General features: G+C 36.4%; 2 protein-coding genes across 2 annotated transcripts in view; one reads left to right on the forward strand and one right to left on the reverse strand.

The window, feature by feature from the left end:
• Positions 1-19,751, reverse strand: part of Cda5 (Chitin deacetylase-like 5) — a 41,827-nt gene extending 22,076 nt beyond the window's left edge. The window contains 2 exon segments of the mRNA XM_068295665.1: positions 6,116-6,224; positions 19,505-19,751. Coding sequence (XP_068151766.1) covers positions 6,116-6,224; positions 19,505-19,507 — 112 coding nt within the window. The 5' untranslated portion in view covers positions 19,508-19,751.
• On the forward strand, positions 14,889-19,542 carry dbr (debra). The gene is given in 5 exon segments (XM_068295659.1): positions 14,889-15,383; positions 15,385-15,474; positions 16,046-16,177; positions 16,236-18,682; positions 18,744-19,542. Coding segments are annotated over 5 exon segments (2,970 nt in total). The 5' UTR covers positions 14,889-15,335; the 3' UTR covers positions 18,997-19,542.
• Positions 19,752-19,766: the final 15 nt, after the last annotated feature.

Consider the following 19,766-nt stretch of genomic DNA (forward strand, 5'->3'; position numbering starts at 1 on the left):
AAATTCTCGGTAATGTTAACAAAATGTACCTATTGATTTTTAAATATTTGTGGTTGTACTTAAGCAACCTGTGAAAAGCCAAAGTCAAGGTCAAAATCTGATAGGGTCAATTATAAACTTGTGAATTATGTAGCTCAACCTTCTCTATCTCTCTGCGTCTTACCCTTGAAAGACGAGTTCCTTAGGCTGACAATATATCTTGTGTAGTCGTACCATGTTCAAAGAATACACATCGGAAAGTGTTTTACCACTTTGGGTAAACCACTTTTTTGATTTTGATTGACTTCTGGTAGAAGATTTGGGTTTTTGCTTGGTTTCGCATTATTTTGTGGAGTCTTTTAATAACTCGATGACTAACATGTGCCATGCGTTCATTAAAGCGGACAACATTTTGTTCAAAGTTATTTGCCTTTGGTCTTTTATCCGGTTTGCTTGATTGTGTTGCGTTGATCTAACATTTTTAAGACTATTTGATTAAATATGCGAAACTTTAAACGGCATTTCGGGGTATAAAGGCAGTGTTACCTCATAATATCTCGATATGAAATGTGACTAACAAATAATTTCAAGGCTAGTTTTTAATCACGGAAAACTCTTTGCGCTTCTTAATTATGAATTTGGCTACTCAAGTTTTTTTTGTCATTCTGTAGAAGGACACTATAGTCGATAACAACATCACCCTCCTGACTGTATCGGTGAAGTAAAAATGTCATAAACTCAGCGAAACAAGTACGTACACATGTAACGAACTTATCAGTGTCACATCTGCTTGGCTGAGCTATGTTTTTCCAATTCACTGCGAACAAGAGTAAAAGAATTCAGGAGACTGTGGGATGTTGTCGCATATGAGCATATAAAAATTATTGTTGACATGTAATCAGGGCAATAGGATCACATAAACTACGAAAAGGTAGACTCTACATAAAAAGGTGTCTGCGAATGCCATTGCCAGCGAGGTGTAAGTCCTACGCAATTCACAAGTTACTCGACGCCTTACGACAGGGCCTGGCTAATTTATGGCCCTCTACCACTACTAACTTTTGCAATATTGTTGTGCATTCTCGAATACACATGTCAAGAGTTGTCCTTTTTATATTTCTGTACAACGAGAATTTATGCGGATAATTTAGTTTGAATTGTAATACAATCATTAATTCATAGCTTTTTCTGTCAGATGGGCGTGATTGCTTTGTCCAGCAAACACAAACAATTTTCCCACGGTGCAAAAAGCTTGCTGAGGCGCAGCCCCACCCATCAGATAATTTAAGGTGAACATGTAAATGCCTTGACTGCTGGGTAATTATTATTAACAAATCGGACACTGTCGAGTCCGATCTATTTTATCATCTACAAATTGATAGATCTTGAAAACTTTAAAGCAGACGTGTATTTTGTTTAAATTCTGCGACTGCATAACTTGACCTCGCATCGATCAGTATTCAATAACATCAAACAGCTAAGTGCAAGACTAAACCCAAGTCAACGTGGCTTATAAAATTATAAAATTCATCGATATATAATAATGTATAATCATTTTTTATCACAATGGTTAAAAATAGATTGAAAGCCCAGAAGAAATCGCAGTTTCAAACGACAAGCCATACGATTTTGTCTTAAGTAGTTAAGAGTATTTAAGATGTGCAAGATCCCGTTATTGTAAAATTATAATGAAGTCCCATAAAAGATGAAATTATAACCACAACCTCATTATACTTATAATGCTCATAAAAAGTGCAAAATACAGTTTATTCAAGCTCTGATTGCCTTCGCCAGGACAGTTCACCTTTATAAATAGAATTAAAAAATCAAAGGCATTCTTTTATCTGAAATGTTATTTTGAATGTCTACCACTTCTGTCAACGATGTTGTAATATCGAAGACCGTAGACCTTGCCACATGCATATCCGTCCAACAAGCCTTTTAAATCTTGGAAACCAATGAGTATAAATTAACCTTTCTATTTTACTGAACTCTGCGCATGTGCACTAATGACCTTGCAAGTATTGTAGCTGTGAAAAGAGCGAAACAGAAACCAAAAGCGGATAAACAAGTTAATGTATTGTCAATATTTTAAATCAACTACAATCTTGAATACATTTTTGAAAACCTTTTCAAGGATATTCTCATCCTTTTCGTCATTTAACTAGTTGAACTTTTCCCATTAGGAGCGGAAAGAAAGGTAAATTTAATTCTATTTATTTTGTTGTGGATTTGTTTATATATATACATAGTTGTATGTGTGCAAGTCAAAGTCTAAGTCTGTGTGCCTTCGTTAAAGGCAACCACCCGTAAATGTGAAATACGCATAAAATAATCATTAAAATGAAAAGTCTTTTACGCAATCCACGCTTTACCCGAGAGAAAGACGTTGATCTGTGGCAGAGCGAAAAGTATGAGACTGTTAAGTAGAGCAATGTAGCAAAGTATCGGCATGGTGTAATACTTTATAATACTATGGACGCGTCAAATGCTTCATCCATAATGCATTGGTTTTCTTGAGAGTTGAACATAGACTACGTTGTTAATAGCTAGCGTATTGCAAAATGGAAAAATTTGCTGTCATAATAATAATGAATGTGTGTACGCTTAGTTTAATGCATTTCAAGGTGAATCGGGCGGTTTTTGTTGGTTGCATGTGAGTGTGGGTGCTGTAATCTATTGTAGCACCAAATATTTCCAAATTTGACGGAAATTATCTGCAACCATTCCAAATTCAGGGACTGTGTTGAAAAATTCGCAAATTTATTTATGCTCAAGTTCGTTGCCTAAGTCTTTTGTTTCGCACCGTCTTTTGGTGTGAAAACGAAAGTGCACCACCTCTAGTTAGTTGCACTGAAGCCAAAGTTGCACCATACCAGCATACATATGTGTATATGTTAAAAGTATGTATATGTAAAATGTTCAAATTACAATTATTGTTAAAGTAGCCGGCTATTGTTGAAGTAGCTACCAAGTAATTTAATGTCAGTCTTCCGCATGCGCCATCACTTTCACACGGTAGGCAATGACACCGCCACTAACACAATACTGATGTTAGGAAGAAAGAAACCAATAATGGGTGCTTGGCTGATGCCTTTTCCTATTATGAAAGTTTTGCTGACATTGACATACTGTACTCCAGCGTAATGAGATAACTTTGAATCGATACAAACTTAAGAATATCCAATCCAATAATTCGGCAACAAATAAAACGTGTAGACCGTTATGGGCGTTTTATTGTGCAATTTAACACATTGTTATTCTTGACTGTAGTTGACAAAGGCGAAAGTTCGCCTTTGGGTTTCACCGTTATTTTCGGTTGCCTAAGTGACAAGTTCACCTGCTTTCCTTTACTGACTTGCACTGTGAAAAGATATGTATGTATAATTTCTCTCCAAGACTAGTGCGTGAAAATATTTCAAACTGAGTCAAAGTCATAAGGCTTTTCAGTCTACAGTCCTCAACCACCTGAAGTCAGCGAAGCAACACACCAACCGACCTTTCGTTAATTTGTGAAAATAACAACAAATTTTATTTTACTCAACGAAATGGAAAGTATTGTCACTGTCTCACTCAGCTGTATGTTATGTTTGATGGCTTTCTTTTTGACTTTTTCTATACGTATACGTATACCTACTTGAATTTATTATAACATTTTTTGTGGCCTCATAAAAAAAAATTTGTTACGGTCCGAAAAGTACGCTATACAGTTTAGCCATTCAGTCGCTTATATCTCTATTGCCATTGAAAAATTTTTCAATATTCTTTTATATGCATATTTACAAATTTGCGTATTTATGTGTCCAGCAGCTTTGACTATTTTAACACGGTGCTTAACGACATCATCCAACTATTACATAACTAGTAAGAGTTGCTTTGGCTTTACTTTCACACGTTTGCCTAAATTAGTGTGATCAATTAACTAATAAAGGATGCATTTTTTGGCTAAAGTGTTTGTATTATTCAGTAAGTTTTACCCAAATCGATTTTCAAATTTTCCAAAAATTTACAACTAATAAATGTATGTATATAATGAAAGTGTCTCTGAAAAGCTAACAAATATAATAATAATATGGGGAAAATATGTAAACAATTTTAATGTTTTTTAATGTTTGTCACCATTTTTATTGGTTTTATTAAGTAACTTGTTGTGGGTATACGAACTTGAGTAAAACTAATAGCTTTGGCATGTGCATTACTTTAAAATGAATATGCAACTATTTGTATCTATGTAGTTAATGGTATATGGCCCAAAAAACTCTGTTCCAGCCAGCGTCTTGCTTTTGGCATATTTAAATACACAGAAACAATTAAGTGAGCTGTTTGTAAATTATTAACAGTTTTTATAACCGCAATTTACTCGGTTATATATAAAAAACAACAATCACACTCGGGCAAACACTTATTCAACTCATTCAAGCCAATTCAGTCAATGTATATAAATATACCCATATGTATGTATGTATGTATGTATGTATATTGTGTATGCAATTAATATTTGTGCCATAAGCTGGTTGACTGATTGGCATAACTTACATAAGTCTACTACCATTACCCAGCATAAAGAAAGAAACATATTAAAAAGTAGGGGCTACGACTTTTAGATACCCTCCAGTAACATATTGCAATGAGGAGCAAATACGGCTAACAAATCTACGTATACATGTATTATACATTTCCAAGTTTATTAAAATATATACCACCTAAAGCCAGCGTGTTCTTCGTCTGATCTGTTATCCCATTTGGTGTATTGGAATTGTTTTAACATTGTTTTTTGACGGCTTTGTACATACCCACTATATTCAAGAGGGTACGCTTGACATTGTTTTGTTTGTCTACTTTTGTGGATATTATGTTACTTATTGTTAGATAAATGGAGCAGGTGAACAATTTGAATTTACATAGTATGGTATTAGATAAGTTAGATATTGGTGTAGGATTTAACCATCTTTTTTTGAGATAAAACGATTTTTCGACAATCGATTAATCATAGCCAATTTCGACACTATTCAAAGTTTCTATAACCGACTACTTTCTGGTTTTTTATTGTTTTAAATTGTATACTTTTCTGCTGGCAAGCTTGAAATCTACCGAGTTGATTTAGAATATACAAAAAAATATTTCTCGGCAGTCTTTGGCAATGAATGTATTTATGTATAATGTGAAGAGAAGAATACAAATGATTAAAAGATGTCTGGTTGAACTTCAGATACATATGTAGATATTGTTATCGCTACTCACTCCATAGAAATACTGAAACCGAAACAAGTTTGTCTTGTTGTTTCTGTGTCTTTTTTCATATCCGTAATAAAGAAAACATTTCCATAATAAAGAATTTTCTAGTGCTGGCATAGAAGATTTGGTGGCTGAGTGAGAGCGACAAAACTTTTGTCTGAAATTCAAATTAATTTATTCATTAAAGACCATGGCTTCTGTTTCCACTTTTCCCAACGAAAATCAATTAATACAACCGAATCGCGTGTTGTGGCGTGGTACTATATTCGAAAGATAAAATATAATAAATTCAGGTAATTGAACCTCTCCATTATACATACAAAAGTATGTAGGTACATACATGTACATCTTATGGTATTACAGCTTTGCACAACACTTTCAGAAATGTATAAAAGCTAAGCTCAAACGAAATCAAAATTTAACTAGATTACAAACAACATCAGACTTGGCCAAGCAATTGCAAGTTCGTTGACCAAGCGACCACTGCAAATTACGATTGCAACAAACACCTAAACCGATTTGATTGTTGTTTGTTAGGTAAATTGAACAACATCCGTCAAGTGCTTGCCCAAGTCTGTGGCATTGTATCTATGTAGGTAAGTACATCTAGGGATCCATCCAGGGTGGACCAAATGTTCGAGTCTCGGTTAACATTTTACGATACATTTAACTTAAGTCGAAAGTCAGAACTTTTGGCAAAAAAAGTCTAATGTCTTGATCTCTGGATCCACCCAAGTGCATAAGAAAGAAAACATTCATTTTGCACTATTTTTTCTTGTGTGGTCTGTGCTCAAGTACTACTAGAATGTTTGCCTAAGTTTTACTTCTTTTTTGCATATGGTGATTCAGCTCTTTTTCGTGTAGGCAAGTTGGAGCTATTCATATTGTTGTTCTAACTTACCAATTTGCGATAACAATAAACATAATCCCACCATCCAAAATAAACTCATTCGTTGTGTTGAAAACTCCATGTCGGCTGTTGTAGATGTAGCGCGTCGTCGTAACTGTAACTGTAAATTTAATTGATGTTGGTAGTTGGTTACTGCACTTGCTTTTTAGGATTAGTTCACAAAATGTAAAATACCAAAGCGACAATGGTCGCTGCAGTTAGCAGCAGCAGCCGCAGCAGCAGCAGTTGCCTTAGCTGGGAAAAGCTCAGTTGCAATCGCATATAAAGCTAAATAAAACTCAGCAAGAAGACAATGTTGCAATCTTGCAATACAGATTTATTTTTTTTTTTTTGGTTTTTTAAGCTTTTGTTACAATTTTGTTGGCTGTTGATTTTGTTTCAGCTGTGGCTGCTGCTGCACTTTATTTTTATTTATTTGACTGCAGTGACTGTCCCTATTATTGGGGCTTTCATTTGCGGTTTCAGCCACAACGGCAGTGGCGACGGCGAAGTTCACACACATTGATTACAACACTTGGCCTTTTTCTGTAATTTTTGCATACAAAGTTGTTTTTGTTTTCAGTTAGGCATATTCGGCCGAGAGATTCAGCAAACACAACACAGATACACAGACACACGCAGCCCAATTATCTATTTAGTACAAACTTAATGAAATTTAGATTTTCCAAATTCACAGAGTCTCCTCGTCATTCGCGGGCAGCGGCAATAAACGTAAACGGAAAACTATGCGTGAGCGGGTTTGCTTTATTCACGTATACATATGTACATGCACTCTTGGCCAGTGTATTTGAAGAAAATACGCAGCAAAACAAAAACAAAACTTGCACGTTTTTTTTTTTTTTTTTTTTTTTGTTTAGCTTGTTGCTGTTTTTACATTTAGCAAAACTTTCTTTTTGATTTAAAGCGAGTGTACTCAGCGTTTGCTTTGAACCACAAAATGCAGTTGATGATTTTTTTATGCACGATAATTTAGCGAAGAGCAATAGTCGCGAATCTGCCTTGAAGACAACATCAATTTGGGAATCGGTTTAGAGCTTTGTAATTTAAGCATTCAATCGTTCTTTAATTCGTGCGTAAGTCTTCTATGGCATAATAAGCACAATGCAATGCAATTTCAGTTCTTTCGCGAAATTCGTTTCTTACCATGCGCAAAAGCTACCACACGTCCTAATCCGAGCAACTACAAAACGCGACTGTGCTGTGCCAAGCCAGGCCTGAGCTGAGCTGGGGCTGAATGTGAGTTAACAGAGGAGCTGGGTTTTTGCTTCGTTTCAAACTTCGGCTTCAACGGTGTCTCTTAAGCTTTTGAAAGTAAGAGTGAAGCGGGTTTCATTTCAAACCCGAAGTTTTGTGACTAACTTATGTATGTTACCATGCAGAGAATGTATAACAATCCAAGTTGCTCTTAGTGAACAGTGATCGGATTGGCAGCAAAAAGTTGTTTATATATAGTTTATATTAATAGATATATAACTGAACAAATATGAATATATATGTACATATGTAAGTATGTAGGTCGACCATTGAAAATAAGTTACATTCTCGTAAATTTGTTCTTTACAGTCAATTAAAAATGCATTCTATCTTGATGCAATGCCATTTGCATTATTCTTTTTTTAGTTAAGCTTTGTGTTCGATTTCGATTTTTGGCACTCCCGTATATGTGGTATTGCACCCACCGTTGGCATCGTGAATCGCAATGGAATATTTTGCCAAATTTATGCTATTACTTGTATACCTGGGTCGGTTGCTTGGGTGGTTTTCTTGTGCACAAACGAAAACCAGCACAAGCATACCTGCCCACCTGCCCACCAGCCCGCCTGGCCAGACAACTCTTTGCCATGCGCCTGGTATTTTCTATAGTGATTGTGAAATGTTGTTACAATTTAAACATTTTGCTTTGCATTTGAAATGCAACTTACTGCTGATTCCGCAGTCAAAGTCTGAGAATGCCCTAATGAAAAGTTTTTGGGCAAAGACGGTTCTCTTCTCTAGTAAGTTGAATAGCATTGATAACACGCATTACCTTATTTTAAGAATATTTCAATTCAGACGTTACTTACATACTTAAACGGTAAGTAGAGTACAAGTAATTTTGAAAGTGAAACCGTGTCCAATCCGAACGGCCAACGGCCAAGAACTGGGCCAAATCAGTCGACCAAAACAGAAAACAACAACAAACTTGGCCGGACAAAGCGAATAAGTAAAAGTCGATTTGGTTGGTGAGTGGCAGCCTAGACTCGGTAACTTTAATGAAGCACAATAGACAATTCTTATTAACTAATTTATTAACTGCTTAACTATGTTTCACACGATTCTAGCAAACTAATAAAAGACTGTACCATATGCCAGCATATACACACACGTGTATGTATATGTATCTATTCTTTCGTTTGTTTCGGAATTTTTCTTATTTTCACAGTTGAGGTGATATGAGGTCAACATAGGACCTTCACGAGAAACTCAATAATAGAATATCTTAAACAAGCCTTAGCCATGCTAGTCTCTTTTTAGGGATTTATTAAGTATTTGTGAGAGCTGTTAAGGGTTCATGTTGATTAACACGGTTTCTCCCTGTTCCCAAGGTACCAACAAATTCGTTCGCAGTTTTAAACAAGCAGTTATAATGTATAATGGACAATTTCACAAACGATTTTTTTTATTGCTGCTTAATGTCTTAATTACGAAATTTTAGCCAACGACAGTCGAAATCTTTATGAGTGGCTTACAAATGTTTTAGTCGTTTTCGTTTTCGATCTCGGTTCCGCGAACAATTGCAAAAACTTTGACAGCGCCCATTTAAGTATCTGCATTCGCTTTGAACATACTTTTATGCGGCTCAAATTTATCAACAGGTAATTATAATGTTTCCGCCAAACATTGATTTTCCAGATTAATTTAATTTACCCGACATGGGCAGTATTAGAATATGCTTTTTTTGGGTAACTTTATGTGAGCACATGTAGAATTCAGTGATTAAGAACGTTTGTACTGACTATCTATGTATGTATGTATTTGTGTTTTACTACTTACAACAATTGAAATCCCAATAAAATAATGGCATTGAAAACTTAATTTGTTTCGTAGCGGTTTAAGCCTAAAAGTAAACACGAACCTACAACTTACATTTCATTTGCAGGGGCCTTCGTATCTAAAATTTATACTCATTGTGTTCATTGGTATATCACTTTAGAGAAGCCTGCCATACAATGGCGTTTTTATTGAATGCTCCTATTTTTTATACCCTATGTGAGTTGAGGAGATCGACCTAACATCTTTATTTCCCCTTTGACCTCCACTCGCTGGACGTTTTTAAAATCGAAGTGAAAACCTTAAAATAGATTTTTGGTTAAAACAACTGGACACGTCAACTTCTTATCTAAGCACTCTGTATTGTAGGGTATAAAGGCTGCGCTGTCGAATTAAAGCGTTAATAAAATATAATTTTTAACATATTCGATTGCCTCTAATGCCTTTGATGTGAATGACAATTCAATCAAAATCAGTTAGTCAGCTTTTATTTCTGCGTTTTGGAAATTAATTGGTATTATCGAAAATAAAATATACACTTCCATCCAAATTTCTAAAAGACTTTTGGAAATGGGCCCAAACATTTTGCGATATTTGACTTTGAAACTCACAACACCAAATACCAAAGTATGTTAATTGACTTGCCCTTGTCAATACAATTCGCTTGACTTTGGACACTTGTACTTCAATTTATTGCACCCGTTATTGCGGTAGTGATACAAATAGTCCACTCACAAATTTTTGAGGCGTGAATTTAATAAAATGAGCCACATACATACCTAATGCTTTTATGGAGAACAATCAAAGTAATTTTCGGTATTTGCCTTTCTAATATAAGTTAAATTAATGATGTAGACTTCATTCACACATAAGCGACAGGAAATAATCACACAATTCCGAACATATATCGCTTTTTTATACCCTTGAATAGGGTATGATAAATGCTTGTAAAAGGAGGATATGTTTTTATGGGATCGGTAACGTTACAAACATCTGACCAATTTCATACTACCCCGCTGCAAGGAGATATAACGACTTGGTAAAGTTGGGATTTTAAGGCATCATCAGACGAAATCAGAACTGCAACTGCAAGATACAACAATAATAAAAACGGTAACCGTTGTGAATACAACGAATGCCAAACAAAGGTAGCTTAAACCAACTTGCTGACCTTCTCCTTCTTTACAGTGTGGCGTGACGGTGTCGCAATCGGCAAAAAGTCAGAACTGGAGGCACTGCAATTCACGTTTTGACAACAGCAAAAGTGGAGCGGTGAGGTGGAGTATCCGTGTGCCAAGCACAATACACACTATACAATTGTGTATATATACATATATAGGAATATGAATATACATGTAAATTACACAGAAATGCATACACATATGCAGCAAGCTGGTGCGCCATTTAAATGGTATCACATAGAACCAACTATAACCGGCTGGGAACTATAACTGGTCCAGTCTACCACGCCTTGTTTTATGACTTGAACATAGTGAATGATTTTTAGTTAAAGTTACTTTTACTTTTTAACCTCAACTATGAGTTACTTCACCTCTGATTCAAAAGAACATAATGTTTAATAAAGAGGACCCCATTTATTGGTAAAAACAAAACTTTTAATAGATTTCTTCTTGGCTACGAAGTGACACTTTGTGTTAAAACTCATTTTGGTTTTCTTAACACTGTCACACTCTCTGAAGTGAAGCTTAGTTAAGAAACAGAGCAACGATGTAGGTTGAAAAAAACAGAAACAAACCGGATTCCATTAACACAACTGAAGCAATTTTCAACTACATTATACAACCACAAGCATAGTCGTTTCAAAATTAAGAAGCAAAAGCTTATTACGTACTCCAAGGTCGTTTGCCCAACCTGGAAATCAACCTGGGTAACGGGCCAGTCCCTCTGTAGTAATAAGCAGGATCTCGTTCTGTTTGTTCCGCCAATCGAAGAGGAAGTGAATTTTGTTTCAAGATTGCCTAGACGGTAAAACTTCCTTAACTAGCGACAAGGGCAAGCCCCGTGGCAATTAATTGGTTTAATTCAACTACATACATAGAAATACATCAGCGATATATGTATGTACTTGCAAGGCTATAATACGAGCCATTATAGTTTAAATAAAGAGAACACAATGTGGTCAACAAAGGCGATGTCAAGCGTGATTTTGATCCGGTTTGCGGAGGCGAATTTGGTTTGCTTTCGCAATGCACACAAAGCACAGTTTTAGAGCTCACACTCTGACTATAACGAATGAGTGATATTTTTATAGAAAGGCTGGCTCCACCCTAACCAGCGCGTTGGTCGGGTCTACATTCTGACTCAAAATATCCCACATAATTGAACGGTACAGCAAATAGCTATTTCTTTCACTGTGAGATTGTGGTTGGTTGTGTTTTAACTGCGTTTGGGTCTGGATTTTGTTAAGCCATTCATTTCATTACTATAACTCGTAACTGTAACAAATTGTAAATCAAATTGCTGAAATGTTTTGTTGCGCTTTGTGTGTGGCAATAGCAAACCGCTTTAATTTAACCGGGACCATTTCGAGGGGTCATGGTGTTTCCCTCTCTATCTCTCTCTGTCTCTCTCGGCCTTTTTGCTAGCATGCAACTTGAACTTTCAAGTGTAGAAAGAGCAATTCCTTTGATCAAGAATCCCAGTAACAAAACCTTTTTTGGTACAAAGATATAAAGCAATTCCTTTCGAATATGCGAATGTTTAAGCTACTTTACATAATCCTATCTGCAAAGCAAGAGCAAGACCAGGCAAACCTCACTCTGTGTTACCACCACCTCCCCGCTACATTTAGAGCAAAATCGTGAAACTAGCCTCAGCAGTCGCGAAAGGCGCCCTCACGTTTCCCAACACATAACCAAAGTGTCTGGTCGGTCTATAAGCCACCAAACACACACAGATGTGCATGTATTAATTGTTAGTCACTCTGTAGTCGATGAAATTTCGTAGTCCAATTTAACAATAAAATAAAGCAACAGTTTTAAAAAAAACAAGCAAAAGACAAACAATTCTCAGTGCTCCTACAAAGCATCTGATTTTCTAAAAGTTAGCACTTTATAACCATTGTGGTCAATAGCGTAAACAAGTGCCTTAGTTTTACAGTTGTCAAATCTGACGGATTTAGCTTTTATCCACATAAGATTGGTAGAAATCAAAGATTTAACAACCATGCCCTTTTTTAGTGAAATGTAAAGCACAGAAAGGATCAATAGGATCAGAAGGATTGCAGCACTCTTACTGAAATCATTCATAATCTAAAATTGTGATAGTTGTTTCAGATATATGTACATATGTATGTATGTGTGTTTTTGAACATAGAAGGGTCCAGTTGTGTTGCACTGATCGATTTTATTGGCGAAAAAATGAATTTGCTAAGGCATATAATATACGAGATAAACCAAGCCTTCTTAATATATTAAAGCGCAAACAAACTTTGGCATTTATCTGTCCGGTTCAACGCCCCATACCCGGTTCGTTTTATATTTTTAATAACTTATTAGTTAGTTCAAAAGACATAGGACAGTGCCATATCTACATCATATAATGAAAAACAAGCCCATTGTGTCAAAGGCTAAGGTTCTGTAATTATATTAAGTTCCACTCAATTGCTTATTGTTTTGCTTATAAAGTTGTAAATCATTAACAATCTTGATCGAGGGCGTTGTCAACTTTTAGTGAAAAGTGAAGCTACAAGATTTACAGTCTCGATTTACAGTGAGTTAGGCTGAGTCCGAAAATCAAGGAGACCCTCACCATTACGGATTTCCAACGCAATGTTTAAACCAACAAAAAGTAGCATACATTCACATACATATTTCTTTATATCAACATTTTTCTTTGTTTGCTTGCGGAAAATCATGAAAACTTTGCATACTTTTGGGGTTTATTTTTAATTTAATATGTAAAATTATGTTTCAATTGTTATCAGTAAATATTATATAGATGAAAGGAAAATAAATCTTACTCCTTACGTCTGATACAAAATTAATTTGTAAGCTTCAGTGTTAAATTAGAATTAAGGTAAGTATTAATTGTATGCAGCGCCGAGGAAAACGCGTAATCGAGCTTCTCTTTAGCCATAGCTCATCAACATACATAGCACAACTGATTCCTCAAACTGAAAAATTGGGAAATTTTTTTTCAAATTTAATACATATTTGATAGTTACATTTGTATACCTAATAATGACTTTACCAAATTCGAACAAGATCGGATAACTATATTATATATCATGAACCTCAGCCAAGCTGATTATACATAAAAAAAGATTATATAAAGTAAACCCCGGCCTTTCGGTTTTCAGGTTACTTTATATATTCCGTTCAAAAATAAGGTTAATAAGGGCTGGTAGCGAATTTTCTTAGTAGCTTAGTAAAAATGGTGTAGAATACTGACTAGGGCAATGAGATTAAAAATGAAGTAAGTCGTCTCAAATTAAATTGTTTTTACATGCCTTATCTTGGCAAATGATATCTCGATCAATCTTACAAACACAAGTGCCTTTCTTGTAAACAGCCTAGTATAAAGTATTTTAGATGTTTCTTAACCGATTTTAATACAATTTTCTGGGTTGGTAGAAATAAACCAGTAATGAGGCTGTCGAATTTGATTACGATAGTCAACAAATTACGGGATTCAATCGGTTTTTTGTTTTAATTATGGAGGCGGAAGGTGACTTGGCTAAAATTTTAAACAATCATGATCTGCGCGCATACTAAACAAGGGTACATCCTTAATTTAGTGACATTAACTTTGTAAGTTTACAAGAAAATCAGTTTTATTTAAATTGCGGGGGCGGAAGTGGACGTGGCAAAATTCGTATATAAACAATATCTGCGCGCTTATTAACCAAGGAAACTCGAAATCCAATTTTTATTTAAGATAGTGTACTTTCTCACGTAAAGTTCAATTGGGCTGTCTGTAAAATATATCATTGCAGTATGACTGTTTGGCAAAGAATATATGTACATATGTAAAAATTAACATAGTTCTGTGGATTTGGCGTTGTCTTTAAATGCAGGATGTCTTGTTCTGATATACAATTTAAATTTTGTGTTATTTTTGCATTAGTTAAAGGAAACATAGAAATTGTACTTTTTATGTTGCATCTTTTAGGCAGATCAAGATATTCAGCGATATGAGAATTCCGTTGAAATGTACGTACATATGTATGTATGTATAGTATGATTTGATCAAACTTAAGAATATTTGCAAATCTTTAAACCATTTTAAGTAACATCAAACAAAATGCTGTAGAATGTGAAAATATGTGATAAATAATGCGTATAGATGTACATAGCATTACAAATCTAAAAAGTACAGATACTTTTGTATGTATCTGTCTATGCCCTGGCAAACTAACACAAAGGCAATCATTTGGGGCCACACGGACAGAAAACTGGCTGGGCGCCATGAAAAGAGAAACAGTCGTTCACACACACAAATGCAAAAGCAAAATATCATGAAAAGAATGCGAAGTTGGTGAAAAATAAAATGAGTAAAAAAACACGCACACATTCAAACTGCAAGCAAAGGCACCGCGAGGGAGTATTTGTGCGAGAGAGCACATTTGTTAGTGTTGGTGTGTTCACGCGTGTTGTGTATGTGTGTGTGTGTGTGTGTGTGTGTGTGTGTGTGTGTGTGTGTGTATGTGAATGTGAACGTGGTGAGTGTGTGAATGTAACAACAGCGTTTTTTTTTTTCAGTTTTCTTTGGTTCATTCGTGTAAACGCAAGTGCGGTAAAAATCGCTACGTAAATGTTGTGGCTACGCAAGAGAATTTGTAATAACAAATGAAATAAATACATATTTTGTTTAAATTTTATCAAAGAATTTACTATTCTTAATCATAACCAAGAAGCAGACAGCAGAAAACGTTGAAGAAAGCAATAGCTGAGGGTGAGAGAGCAAGAAGAGATCAGCCGCGCGTTCTCTCTCTTTTCGTAGTGCATAATTTTTTTCAACCAGTTTGTTATTATTCTCTCTCTTTGAGCTGAGCGCGCGCGACTTTCTCGAAATTGTAATTGTAAAGTTAAAAAAAACTTGGTTAAAGTAAAGGAAAAACCATGACAACAACGAAGCGCGTGTGAAGTGAGTGGCTGATAAATGCAATTCTAAAATAATTTTAGCAACAAAAATCTGAAAATAGAAATAACCTCTGGATATGGATGCCCAATTTGAGAATTTGTGCCGCATTTGTGCTGCAAACACAAAAAAAAAAGGATGATTCGGTCGTCGAGAGCGTTTTTATTTTCAAAACAGTCGGCCTTAAGGATAAAATATCGCGACATTTGTATTTAAATGTAAGTCAAATACAAAAGTAAATCTGTCATTATTAAAAGTGTAATATTATCGTAAACAATTACGTAAAGGCCAACGATTTGCAACAGCACCAAGAAGGCGTCAAAGCTTCTAAATATAAAAACGACTTACTAAAGTCACAACTACAGACACAAAGAGCACACAGTATATAATGTGGATGGCATATATATGTATATGTATACGTGACACATGTGTAATAATACGGCAGTCTGATGGGTGGGTGTGAGTGCGACGGTTGAACAAAGTAGGCAAAGAAAAATTTAAAGAAGCGACAGGCGTTAAATCTCCTTCGAAACACCAGTGGTTAGACTAACACCTGTCTACCTAAGCAGTGTACCTTAAACATTTTTTTAAATCTAAAAACTCTGTGGACATTTTGTACATATGTATGTACATATACATATACCATGTACATATATATATATGTACATTTATCCACAACTGCTTTATGATTTAGTTCGCCTAAAAGCGCACTCCAGCTTTTTTAATACATTTAGCGTTGTGTATGTATCTTCAGATTTTTGGCTAATAACAAAATCCTTATTATTTTAGGTTGCCGAAGATGACCTACTACCAAAAGTGCTTTGTAAATCCTGTTATCGACAAGTGGAGGCTACTGCATCGCTCTCCAACATAGCAAAGCACACGCAATTAGCTTTTCGCGACTTTCTACTTAGCACAGTGGTAATCAAAATATTAATAATAAATGAACTTGACCAACTAATCATGAATTTATTTCTAGCCGAAGAATGTCCGCGAATCTACATCATCGCAAGTTAATGTAGAGGAAAGCCAAGGAGATTGTACCACCAATACCGAAAATCGTCGTAGTAACGCAGAATACGACGAATATCGGTCGATTTCGCTGTCACGTGATTCAGAGGCCGGTGTCAATTTAACTGCCACACAGAAACATGACAAGGTTCTCAGTCATAAGGAGCACCATTCGGTGACTGCACACCAAGTTGGTCAAGGCTCAAGTTCAAAAACTGACAATGTAAAGCACCCGGCCCGTCGCGGTAGTGTTTTTGTGGACACACGCTATGGATCAACGCCAATGTCAATAGCGCAAAGATCAATGCAACAACATCCATCATCCTTGGCTCAACTCCACCCGGAGGTCACTTTTTCAAAAGCACCTAAAGCCAGTCCGGAAAAGAAACATTCGCCAGCGGGTGTTATTAACTTTATACAAACTCATGGCCGCATCACAGGCAGTGCGGCGCCGTGTATCAGTAGCGGAAATCAGGCTGAAGGCGTGCAGACTTTACGACATGAAAGAAATCTCCCATCTACTAGTGGCAATCTATCGAATCTCTCTAACAATCTTTTGCAACAGAAACGACGAAATCTCAAAAATGCCTTAAATAACATCAAGGCAAAACACAGTGGACATGGGCAGGTGTCTCTGTTAAAGTCTTCACAACCGAATTCCAATATTCAACCTTTAGTAACAACTACGGTCGTTCCACACCAATCTCTGTATGGTTGTGAGCCTTCTGTTGAAGAAGCCCTGCCGGAGCACATAATCATAGCGGCACCAAAAAAAAAGAAAGAAGAAACTGACAAATCCCAAGTTCACCGCACAACACAAAAGCCAAAAATCGAAATAACTCCAAAACAATCATCAGCACCCGTTTCCGTGACGGTTGACGTAAGTCCTCCAACTACCAAAACGTCACCAAATGTGCATAGCCTCACAGATGCGATTTCTTTGGGAAATGTGATACGGGATCCTGATCTATTGAAACTTATATTAAAAGCGCTTAAATGGCCAGTTTCGTCCGGAAATTGCGAGGAGCAAATGACACGGCTAAAGAGTTCAAAGTTTGCTGTCATTATGTCTGATCGTAACCTTTTGCAGGACACCGATTTGACGCAGCTGCTTGGACCATATTTGGGACCAATGCTGGCAGTGGCTCAGCAACAACAGCAGCAAAAGCAATCAAGTGCGACTGCTGTCGCTACTGCAAGTCCGCCTAAAACAATAGCAAAAGATACTATCAGTGTATCCGATCTATCTTGCACAATGCCGTATAAACTGCCACCGGAGACTTCGCTGCAATTAGTCCCGTCGAGCCCCCCAGAGCGGGAGCTGCCACCACAACAGCCATTGCTTACGAAACCAACAACCAAACGGACCCAACGAAAGCCGCGTAACCGCGAAAACTTTGCTCGGTCTAGCGAAGAGTACGGGTCAAATACATTAAATGCGACGCGTGTAGCTAAAGAACTACAAAACATCAATGCCATGCTTTTATCACAATTTGGTTCTAGTCCGGCCGATGTTTTAAATGAGGCACTCGTGTCCATGCTTAAGCAGCAACAACAAGAAACAACAAAAATTCAAAGTAATACTTCCCGCCGTCGTAGTGCTTCTACGACGAGCACTGGACCAATTAACTTGGAAGATATTGTGTTAGTTGAGCCACAGCCGGCGCTTGACGTCCTTGAATCCCTAACAGTTCAAGGTATGCAGTCCTCTGACAATGTGTTGGTGGAACAGGAGCCCATTAGTGTACCATCCCGTCCCATCATAAAGCGTCGAAAAACGGTAACACAAACATCAAAGCAGGTAAAAACAAATGCATTGCAGAAGGATTGCCTACCAACGACGTGTCAAATCCAGTCTCGGAATGAACCTTTAACAACTGAAAGTCTAAGGTCTATTGAAACGCCAGATATGACAGAAGAAAATAGTCAAAGTCTCCATTCTCAAGTTGAGGAACAAAGGTTGGATATATCTCAAGCACCAACAAGCACCGTGTTAGAGGGATCCAGTTCTCAATCGGAACAGGAAAGAGATGGAACAGATGGCGAGACAATGGCAACAAGTGGCAACGGTGAAACGAAAGGCAGTCGTAAGTCTGATGTAAAGGCTGCATTAGGGCAAAAACTCCTGGAAGCCATAGGCCTCCCACAACAAGGAAAGGATGTGCCACCTGAAGCTTCAAGAGATTCCTTGCGAAGCGCATTAAAACGCTCGCTTAAGCAAGCCCAGGAACAGCAACAACAACTGAAGCGCGTAAAGCAAGAAGAGCCAGTAAAACAAATGGCCGACTCAACAACCAAACCGAGTCTTATCGAGTCTGCAGCCGAGGAACATAAAAAAGCCATAGCCGAGCGTGAGCTGGCGCTTCTGAAACGCAAGTCGAAAGTACCAGAGCCAAATAAAATATCTGTAAAAGAGTGAGTATCCCCATTGTGATCAGGCATCGAGTGGGTATTTATTGCAATGTTATCGTTTCAGCGAAAAAACCGAGCGTGCAGATGTCAGTTCATCGTCTTCGCGAAATCGTCGAAACCGCAAAACTAAAGGCGATACCAACGAGGAAGACTCAGGTGCGGAGGATAAAAAACCAAGTGAGCGTTGGGACGAGGACGATGACTTGCCATTAAAAGCAGATGGAGAGAAGTTAAATCGACCAACTAGGACAAGCAAAACCATGTCAAAGTATTATAAGGGGCCTGCAATGACGACACGTTCAACTAGGCAGCGCTGAAAAATGACTCAGAACAGAATTTGGGTTTATACTTTTCTGTCATATCAAATCTATAAGAAAAAATTTCCAATTAGTTTATTAGTTAAAAGGAAAACCACAAAAAAATAAGCAAAATAAGAAGGAAGTACTTACAATTAGAAGCACTATCACTATCAAATTTAATGGATTCGGTTTCTTCATAAATAGTAAAACTATTCTATTGAGTAGTAGAATTCAATATTAATTTTGGCTTTTGCTATGATAGGTGCTTTATTGTTTGACAAAAATTGTAACTATTAACTTGAAAAATTGATTTTTATAAGTTTAGAATTATTTTGAAATATACGCATATTAGATATGGTTACATACATTGATTATAAGACAATATAATATCTACACATTGAAGGCATTTGTATAATGAAACCATTTTAAAGAAAATAAGCAACAAATTTATTTTTGTAGCAGTATACTTGAAACCATATGCTTAAGTACAATTCGTTGCATGTAACTTAACAATATATTTCCTTACCATATACAAAATAAAAATGCAACTATATATTTTTTCAACATTTTATAAGACAACAGTCTTACCATGGCCACAAAATTAGCCCCACCCAAATAGAAATACTGACTCAGTCATTAAATAAAATGAACAAGGTTTCTGACAAATAATTTTTAAAGCGAAACATCAGTTGAAAAGTGTTTGCTACAACCAACGGTTGGATCGGGCATACTTCTATGTATTTTTAGCTCAAAATTATCTTTCGAATGAGAAATATGCCGTAAATTTG

Source organism: Drosophila tropicalis, unplaced genomic scaffold, assembly GCF_018151085.1.
Source record: "Drosophila tropicalis isolate 14030-0801.00 unplaced genomic scaffold, ASM1815108v1 contig_845, whole genome shotgun sequence".
In the NCBI taxonomy this organism is placed as follows: Eukaryota; Metazoa; Arthropoda; class Insecta; order Diptera; family Drosophilidae; genus Drosophila; species Drosophila tropicalis.